The following is a 10,139-nucleotide window of genomic DNA, read 5'->3' on the forward strand; positions in this document are numbered from 1 at the left end:
TATAATGACAGAGTGTGCAAAATAATCTGTTTTTTAGATTGATTCAACACTTTTAAAACTGTGCTATAGGTTTCATACAGGATCAGAGTAGTTTTTAATAGTTTGCTGTTATGTAGGTGTTGTACTTCTGTGATAAAAATTGGTTACTGTTGCAGATACTGAATGCGTAAAAGTATTCTTTTCAATCTGAAAGATGCTGAAAGTGTCATGGCTTAATAAGGAGAAAATGTGGTGTAACTCAAGGCAGAGTCTAGCAGTGATCATAAAGAAAGATTAAGGACGTTACTTCAGCTCACCAAAACCATTTAAATATTAATGAATAAGTAATGGGTAAATGAGTAAGAAATGCTCTTCTCATTCCTTTCCAGATTTTTTTTCTCTCAAGTAGAGGTAACAGTCATCATATAGACTTGCAGAAGTGATAGTAATGTCAAGTTTGTGTGTTTCTCACAAGAGATTAGGTATTTTTAGATATAAATATAAGCAATGAGTAAGAAAAAAAAAAAAGGCAATGGAAATGGAGCTATATGAGTTTCTAATTTGTTCTGACAAAACAAGAAATCTTAATTTTGGCAAGATGCTCATCTGCATCGTCACTTTCTATGCTTTGCCCCATTTATTATGAATTGTGCCCACTTTTTGCTTCTGCTGCAAGTGATCAAACTATGAGTAATCCTAAATGTAGAGCTAGCTCTTGGTATTGCATTAATTTCTCATACACTGAGATGTCAGGGCTAATCTTGGTTGGTCTCTAGCAAAATTAGATCTCTAGTACCCTTCCACATACTAAAAAAAAAAAAAAAACAAAAAAAATCTTAAAAATTCAGGTCGTCCAGTGCCAGTGTTATTTACTAAAGTTGGAAATTTGTTATCTTTTGTTCTGCTGATGTAGCAGTTTGCTCAGACAGACAACATGTTGCAACCTCGGACAACCATTTCATGCATCTGTATTGTCAGTGCTGCCCATATCACAAGTGTTGTTTTTTCCCACTTCCATTCCCTGTTCATTATTAGTGAGCTTATACCAGTACAGCTCGTGGGCACAAGGACTTCAGCTGAATAGAGTTCAATGAGCTCTTGTAAGATATCACATAGGCAAGGAGCATTTGAATATTGGCTCCGGCACAGAGTGCCTCTTCAGGCACAGTTTAGACATTTAATCTCTCTGTCTTGCAGTCACCATCTGCAGAATGAAGTAATACTTGCCTACCTGTCTCACAGGAACATGAGTTATTGATTCATGGTTGTGAAGTGACACAGGAAGACAATAAATGCACATTGGAGCCATGGTATCTCTGGACATATGGGGAATTGTTTGAAATATCTAAAAATATTAACAGCTGTGCTTATGTGTATAGTGTTGTACCATACTGAAATCCTCTAGCTCAGAGGAGGGATATCACTGTCAAGACAGAGCTGGAGTCTTTCAGTGTCCTCCCAGTGACTTTGAGAAATTCGAGCTATTCCAAAGGCAATATATTGCTTTTCAGGAGCATTTTTGCAATCTCTGGTACAAAGCCTTGCATGTTTTTGTGTACTCTCAGCCTTTAACCCAGGCTGCCTTGGAGATTCCTCAGGTTGTTTGCAGCTGGCCAAACCTGCAGCGTGACAGCAGCTGCTGTGAATTTGCTTAAGTCACTGGTATTCATTGGTAGCCTTAAAACCAAGAAAGTCAGCCCTTTCATCAAATGACATACATTCTGTGGTTGAATTTTAACAAGATTTCAAGGATGCTACTGGCCTGTCTAGAGTTAGATGAATTAGGCCCCTGTTGCGGTAGGTTCACTAAAACCATGGGATTATTATTGCATGATTGAATAATTATTGCACAGCATATTTTTGACATAGATATTTTCCTTCTTTTAGAAGATAAAGGAAAAGTGAAATCCAATGGTGCAAGTCAGCATTCCAGTACAGAAGTGGGTGCTTTTCTTTCCAAAACTGGAGTGGCAGCAGTGGCACCTGTAACATCTGCAGCATCCTCCAACAGCACTAATGGGGCTCCCAGCACAGCCTCTGAATCAGAAGAGGAAAAAGCCAAAAAACTACTTTACTGTTCATTATGCAAAGTAGCTGTGAATTCCCTGTCACAACTAGAAGCACACAATACAGGTGAGTGTATACAGAACGTGAGTTGTGTGCTATTTTTGAAAAGGTCAACGTAACAAGATGTTTTTCTGGCACTGTGGTAGCCTTAGTTTACTGGAATCTTTAGTTAAAACTTACAATGGCAAGTTACAAAAACTTTTCTGGTAATGGTAATTTGATGTGTTTGATATTTCATTAAAGCTCTCTGTACATTTTTAGAGCACTTCTTCATGTACTCTATAAGCTTTTTAAATCCTTACAGTTCATGTTACCTAGTCATATTCCATCATACCTCTGTAGCATGAGGGATTCTAAAATGTGAACGGCGTATCTCTTTCATATTTCAGCTACCTCTGCTGTCTTTTCCCGGCACAATATTCAGTAACTTATGTTATTTGATATTTTTCCTATTTTTAGGATGGGTTCCTTAGATTTCCTAGATATCCTAGAATCTTTGGATCGTTAAGTATTAACTGTGCTGTCCTCATTCCTTGGATAAATCTTTTTAAAGGCCACAAGCAACAACTCGTAATGTACTCTGGCTACTCTGTGGTGTGCTGGTGATGTAAAGCTTGTTAACAAACCATTTAAACCAATTTTGCAGCTGTAATCCTTTCTTGAAATGGCCAAAGCAGACACTTCTTCCAAATCCAAGGATACTTATTGCAATCTCCAGCACCTCCTCTGCTGACAAGCTGTGGAAATAACTGTGCGCCTAGACACTCTCATTTTACACTTTTCTGGATGGCCCCACAGTCACTATTCTATTTTAATTATTAAAATTATTTTAAGTATGTGCTGCTCTTAAATACAGCAGAAGTCAGTATAGATTTACTTTCTTTAAGACACCTCTGCTAGAGAAATTGTCATGATGGCCTAAAAGATGAATCCAGAAAACTCACGTCTCTGTTTGTATAGAATTCCTCTACATTTCAAATCTCTGGGTGATCCAGACCTCCAGAATCACATAGATTCAGGGGAATTCCTTCAAGATCAGCTTTTTCTTGTTGACCATTTATCAATTCCCACAGTTCAAGCCAAGGATTGAATTTTAACCCCCAGTCCACAGAAAATTAGTCTAACAAAGACAAGGCTTTGTACAGTGTCTTTTCTTGAACACATAAGCAGTAATGTGGCTGCTGGCTTAGTCTTGGATTCCTGTTGCAAGGCAGATTTTGATTGATCACTCCTGGATCATACCCTTTTCCCGCTGTGCTCCACTAGCTCCTGGATTTTGTTAGAATAAGCAGAAACATGTGGGCCACGTGGCTACACACTGACCTCAAACGGAGGGTTGGTTGTCCAGCTCCCTTTCTGTACAAACACTTCTTTTGTTGTTGGGTTTCCGTTTGGATTGATGAAGTGGCAGCTATGCTGACCAAGAGTAACCATTATTAGTACTGATCTGTGGTGGTTTTGAGTATTCTGTCTTGAAGATAAATGTGGGACAAGAAGTGGCATGACTAATAGACACTGTTATATGATGCTGATCTAACTCACCTACATCTGCTTGCCCACTAGGCTCAAAACACAAGACGATGGTTGAGGCTCGGAATGGTGCTGGTCCCATCAAGTCTTACCCTAGACCCGGCTCCCGGCTGAAAGTGCAGAATGGCAGTAAAGGCTCAGGACTGCAGAACAAGACATTTCATTGTGAAATCTGCGATGTCCATGTTAACTCAGAAATTCAGCTTAAACAGGTAGCTTGCGTGTGCCTGAGGCTTCTTCATGAATTTTAGTTCCATTGCAATATTATAGGTGGTATATAGGTCTGTGTTTTCCCATAAAATGAACTTGCTTTTCATGAGCCCACATCTATTTCTAAAAGTCCCTCACATAACTGTTTCAGCTGGAGAAAAAATGAGTTTGCGAGTCATAAAGCAGAAAGCAGAGGTGGAAAAATTGTTGGTAGCACTGGATAGCACAGTAGATCTAGTTTAAAAGTTTGCTGAAACTCAATAGAGGATGTTAACTTTGCTCTCCCAATAGGAAGAAATCCTGGGTTGGGGTTCCTGGATTCCTATTATGATACTGCTTTAATCAGTTGGGATTTTTTTTTTTTTTTTTACATCTTTGAGTCCAAGAAGGAGAATGTGACGTGAATCTGTTGGCTTAGGACAGTCAGTGAGACAGTAATACCATAGATAAGTCTGAACTGTGTAGTGATGTTATCATTAGCACTGGAATATCAGAACAACTGCATGAAAACACAGCTCTGTTCCAACCAAGCCAATTAGACCTGGGTTCAGAGCAATGCAATACAAATTTGTTTTTTCTGATAGCCAGACTGGAATTTCCAATTGGATGCTGCTTTGCACTGGAGACATGTCCTTTCATCCATGGTTATTTCAGTTATCTCTAAGGCAGTATTAAATTGCGTGGTGTAGAACTATCCCTAGGAACCGGTTCTTCCTTCAGTTAATATTGAATTATTTATGCAAACGGACAGCATCAAAGACACTGAAGTTCACCTGATTCTGAATATCCCTATGACCTAGTGATTACAGCTCTGCCTGATTCAAAGCTTATCAAGTAGAAAAAGGAAGTACTAACCAAAATATCAGTAATTTGCAGAGCCTGTCTTGGATCACAGAATTTGCTGTATTTGATTAGTTTCTGATGCTCTGTTTGATGTGCTCCAAACTGTTTTGTTTAATTTAGCAAAACTCATCTTCGTTCTCTGTAAAGAACCTACTTTATCTTACAAACAGGAGGTTAGATGTACCCTGCTGATAAATCAGTCTCAAACTCAAAACTGAGAAATGTTTAAACAGCTAATTAAATGTGGGGATGTTCATTTCAGCACATTTCCAGCCGAAGACATAAGGACAGAGTTGCAGGAAAGCCTATGAAACCTAAATACAGTCCTTACAACAAACTGCAGCGCAGCCCAAGTATTCTAGCAGTAAGTATTTTTATTTCTCATCACTATGTGAATTTGTGACCTTGGGGACTCCCACCACACAGAGATGGGAACATGACAGACCTGACAGTGGCGCAGACTTTCTGCCCTTGCAGGCAGATTCTGTGCTAGGATCAGATTTGAAGATACTTATGTATGCTGTCTGCCCTGTCTGAGGCACACAGACGACACTGGGAGTGTTATTTACTGCTAGGAAGGAGGGAATAATCAGTGGAATGCAGAATGAACTATGTGCCCCATGGAAAGGTATTAGCTCTGCGGTGTTGGTGCTCTACTTGAAGTCTGAAACATATATATTCTGTCATTCTCAGCACCAGAGATAACCCTTAGTTATGATGGATGCAGTCAGTGAAAAGGACATTTGATGTTAAGCTACAAAAATACTAATGCTCATTCTCTCTATGCTGCAAAACAGAGTGCTCTGCAGATGTATTATGGTGCTGCAAGTGAGTTATCAGTGTTTAGGAGAATTGATTGCCTATCTGTGTGCTCGAGCAGTGTCTTTCACTGGCTATCAAAACAGATCTCTCACCTCTATGCCCCCAGCTGTCCCCATCTTGCACCCACCTGCATTTCCGAGGATTCCCCAAGCTGGTTCTGCCAGTCTGATGCATCCCAAGTTCAGGCTGGCTGTGGCACAGAGCACAGACTGTATGTTTATTTACTCATGACTCAGCCTGTATTTTATTCATTAGGGAAAAATGCATGCCATCTATGATGCAAAAACAATGTATAGGCTGGAAAGGGAGACATGCAAATGTGTGTGTGCAAGAGTAAACGTGAAAAGTCTTTAAAAGCTGAGCTGTGAGTGTGTTTTTGTAATTGTACAGAGGCAAGTGAAAATGCTGAAAGCTTTCTCCAAGTCTCCCCATTCAGCAATATTTCCCACTTTTGTAGGTCATAAAAAAAATGTTTTTATGGTATTGATCTTTAAAATGTACGGATGTAGATAAGAACAGCTCTGCATCAGCAGACAAAAAAGCTGAATTAATATTAGTTTCCGAGCTTGGCCACTGTACTTTTCTACAATTCATTTTTGCAAGTGAAAAGCTTGACTTTTTAAATTGAAGTCTTAAGTCGGGTTTTTTAAATATTTCTCACACAGAAATGACCTATATGATTTATTGTTGCTCACTTGAAATTATGCTTCCTTCTAAACACCAGTCTGACTGCTCTACAGTAGAGATCTGTGCACCATGAGTACGTAGTGGTTGCCTTGGTTGGCTTGGCAGTGAGGAGCTGTGAGGTTGATGCTCCTGAACAGCCGACACCAGGCTCTGTGTGCTGGGGTTTATTCTTCCCCTGTGAAAATGGGCATGTGGAGAACTGGACTGACACTGCCTTTTGTTTGCTTTACTCTAGGCAAAGCTTGCATTCCAGAAAGACATGATCAAGCCACTGGCCCCTGCGTTTCTTTCCTCACCACTGGCTGCTGCAGTGTCATCGGCGCTGTCACTCCCAGCCCGCCCTGCGGCCTCCCTCTTCCAGGCGCCTGCCATCCCCCCAGCCCTCCTCAGGCCTGGCCACGGGCCCATTCGTGCTACACCCGCCTCCATCCTTTTTGCACCATACTGAGTCTGGTGTTAAAGGGAGATAGCTATGGCCAGTAGGAAGGGTGAAAGAATAGCGAGAAAAGGGTCTTTTGAAATGCCACCTGGCGTGACGTCTCAACCATCTTCACCATAAAGCTCATTGCTGATGGTACATCGTTTTGAAATCTAGACAACTCTTTCTTGGTCTCTCTCTCCCTCTTAATCCAAATAGAGAGTGATTTACTAAAAACTTAATTGCTCATAAAATTGTATCATTAGAGATTAATGCATCTATTATTATTTTTTGCAATGTGTATGCCGCACCTTGGAAACAAGGAACATAAAATATTTTCCTGACAGACTTGAAAACTAGGGTCTTCCTTGCTCGCAACTAAGTACATAGCTCTCTGAAAACCACAGGGGTGAAATCTAGTGTGGAAAAAGGTAAGTGAGCCAAGTGCTTGATCAAGGGTAACATCTCCAAATGAACTGCGTCCTTTTCTTTTCAATGTGCTCTCTTGTTGACAGGGATTGTGTATGTCCTAGGCCCCAGTACTGGTGTATCTTGTGTAGTACTAAAGATGTACTGCGTCTGATTTTAAGATTTTTAGTTTCTGTGCAGTTGTTTGAAAGCAATGCAGCGCTGAAGCTTTTTTTAAATATTTTTCTTTTGTGTCAGACCTTATTTAGAGAGATTAAAACTAGAAAGCCATATAACACATAGTTAAGATTACTACTTGTTTACTTCTTTAAATTATTTTTGTTGTTTCTTTGCTGATGTTGCTAAGCAATGTTTAAAGAGGAAAAAAAAAAAAAGCTTTTCAATTGCACATTACCACAACTCATATGCATTGTTCAAGACAACAATGGATTCGTGTAATTGTACGTAAATATCCTTTTTTTCCATTTCTACCTAGTTTCCTTCATAATGATGCTGCATAATGTTGTGGCTCCCTAATGCAATAATGTACAGAACATTAAATATTTATAATTGACTGTCTTATCTGTTTACTGAATATATTGCAGTAATAGCCCACCTCTCTTCTTACCTCCCCAGCCCTTTTATAAAGGTGATATCAATATGCAGTACTCAGATTGAAGTCATTATGTGACAACGGGGACAACAGGTGGAAGAAAGGAAATTATATATATATATATACACATATATATATATAAAATTAACTTTTAGAGCATCTTTATCTGCGATCCATAATAGTAAAATGTCTGTGTATTTTTTTAAATGTATCTTTTCAATAAAATAATAAGAAAAATGAACATGTTTCATGTGTTTATTTGTTGATACAGAAAAAAACTCTTGGGACAAACGAATTTAGCTAAAGGAGTCTTTAGGAGCAAGTAAAGTATTAGAGTTGTAATAAAGTATAATTACCGAACCTGTATCTACTTCCTTTGTGTCCTAATTTCTTTTTGTTGCTCAATCCTGTTACAGCCTTTACTGGAGCTTTTTGTAGTGAGGTTGTTAATATTCAGTATATCAGAGAGTCAGAAAGAAGCAGGAGAATCAACTGGGTCATTATGGCTTTCCTTATTGCCCCCTCTTCCTCCTTCGTATGCTGTGACATGGTTGTGCTACCTCTTGATGAGGTTAAGGATTAGCTTTAAAGCCAGCCTGGGCGTATCTGGGGCTGTGTGCAGGTTGCTTTGCAGCCAGCGTTTGCTCTGAGGCATGGCAGAGCAGGCAGCTGCTTGCCACAGCAGGCTGTGGAAGGCAGGTGTTTGGGAGAGCTTTGAAAGCTTGATCTGTCACACAAAAATCCTTTCTTTGGTAGTACAAAGTGAAAAGTAAGGAGTGCATGAGTAAAAAGAGTTAGCTGTTGGGCTGTTGGGATTAACACAAAGCCACCAGGGTCATTACGAGCCCACAAAGGCAAAGGAGTAAAAATGTCAGATACACTATAGAGTTTACAATCAACATATACCTCACAGTTGCAATGTACTAGAGAGCATTTCCTGCAAGTGTAATTCTGCCCAATTTCCATTATTCTGAGGAGCAGTCAGCTGTGCTGTGAGAGGATAACAGGCTGAAAAATCACCTACAACTGGATAAGAAGGGGAGTCTGGGCTTTTACCATCCTCTGGGGAGGCAGCTATGGTTGTGTTAGTCCTGTGGATGGTGACAAGGTGGTGCAGCAGCGTTCCTCTGTGTGCATCTGTGTGTCTGATTTTGTAACCCAGGTTCAGATGCAGTCAGGTTTGGTCACCCAGTCCCTCCAGAGGGGCTGTTTGCATAAGGAGCTGACCTCTGTTCACTCATGGTGAGTTTACAGGGCTGTGTATTTCAGCTAGATGATCAGGAAACAGCAGTTGTCTGTTATTAAAACATTATTTTTTTTTTCTGCTTTTTATAACCTACTACTGATGATTAGAAATTGAAAGCTATTACAATTTTCTCCCAAATAAATTGTTCCCATATAAAATGCAGAAAGCATTTTATTTGGAGGGAACCAGTCAATGATATGTGGATTTGTTGGACAGCTGATTATTTCAAGGAACTTCCTACTTGGAAGAAGTATCTAGGTGACTAAGAGTGACTGTGTCTTGTCATCCAGCAACAAGCAGATGCAATGCAAGAAGCTAAAGGACTGCAGTTGTGACACAAGGAAGATTCACATATTAAAACCCTTTGCATCCTTTGTTGTGCTGACTTCTGTTTGCCACCAAAGTTTTGTCTGTGATGCATAGAATTGAGCTTGTGAGATAATTCTAAGAAGATGAATAGCAAACCCTCCCCCTTGTGCCTACTGGGATTCTGGGTTTCAGAAATGAGCATTAAATGAGAAAAAAATGTGTATCATACTTGTTCAGAGGCTGTCAGCTGCTTTTTTGATCTGTTAAGATGTTTTCTCCTGAGATGCAATATCACAAACAGCTGGCCATGAAATTCATGGACTTGTTTAACAAAGAACTAGTTCTGAAATGAAATATTTGCAATGCAGTTACCATTTTGAAGGAATACAGTGAAAGCACAAATCACAAACTGACTGTTATGGTAACAGGGTCTGATTCGTTCATGCATTGGTTACTGTTCATTGCCGGAATGATCATGGTGTGGTGTGGCTGCAAGCTTTTCCTGTGAAAGAAGTCAAGTTTGGGCCATCAGAATAAGGCTTGTAGTGGACTGTACCCACCGGGTTCAGTCCCTGGTGCTGCCAAATAAATATTTCCTATAAGAAAGAGATAATTTTGTTAAAAATTAAATTACTCTTTTTTTTTTACTCCCTCTTTACATTTTATTCTCTGAAAAGTTTTTCGAAGCTACCTTTGTCTGAAAAAAATGACATGGTTTTTTGAGCACTCCAGGAAGTATTTCATTATCTTTATGCATCTGACAACAGCACGGCGAGCCCTACTGTGTTTTTTTCTGAACAGTCACCTTGAATAAGTAAGGTACTGCACTATTTATTCATGCTTGATTTGAGAGTAACTCTCCCACAGCTGGTCATTATGATTTTTTTAAACTCTGGCTACTGTATCCTTTAAACTGATTTTTATTTGTTTACCATTGTTTCAAGTGGCATCCTAAGCATCCTTAAGTATGTATTGGAATGAGCAGCATTCATCGAATCATAGAATGG

General features: G+C 39.5%; 1 protein-coding gene across 3 annotated transcripts in view; it reads left to right on the plus strand.

Moving 5' to 3' along the window:
- The window catches only part of ZNF385B (zinc finger protein 385B), a 151,713-nt gene extending 143,895 nt beyond the window's left edge, over nucleotides 1-7,818 (plus strand). For all 3 annotated transcript variants that reach the window (XM_010713539.3, XM_085227784.1, XM_010713540.4), the window contains 4 exons: nucleotides 1,867-2,112; nucleotides 3,610-3,788; nucleotides 4,892-4,993; nucleotides 6,374-7,818. In XM_010713539.3, the coding sequence (XP_010711841.1) occupies nucleotides 1,867-2,112; nucleotides 3,610-3,788; nucleotides 4,892-4,993; nucleotides 6,374-6,586 (740 nt within the window). In that variant the 3' untranslated portion in view covers nucleotides 6,587-7,818. The remainder of the gene's footprint in view (nucleotides 1-1,866; nucleotides 2,113-3,609; nucleotides 3,789-4,891; nucleotides 4,994-6,373) is intronic.
- The last annotated feature ends 2,321 nt before the right edge of the window (nucleotides 7,819-10,139 follow it).

Source organism: Meleagris gallopavo, chromosome 7 (genome assembly GCF_905368555.1).
Source record: "Meleagris gallopavo chromosome 7, MGAL_WU_HG_1.1, whole genome shotgun sequence".
In the NCBI taxonomy this organism is placed as follows: Eukaryota; Metazoa; Chordata; class Aves; order Galliformes; family Phasianidae; genus Meleagris; species Meleagris gallopavo.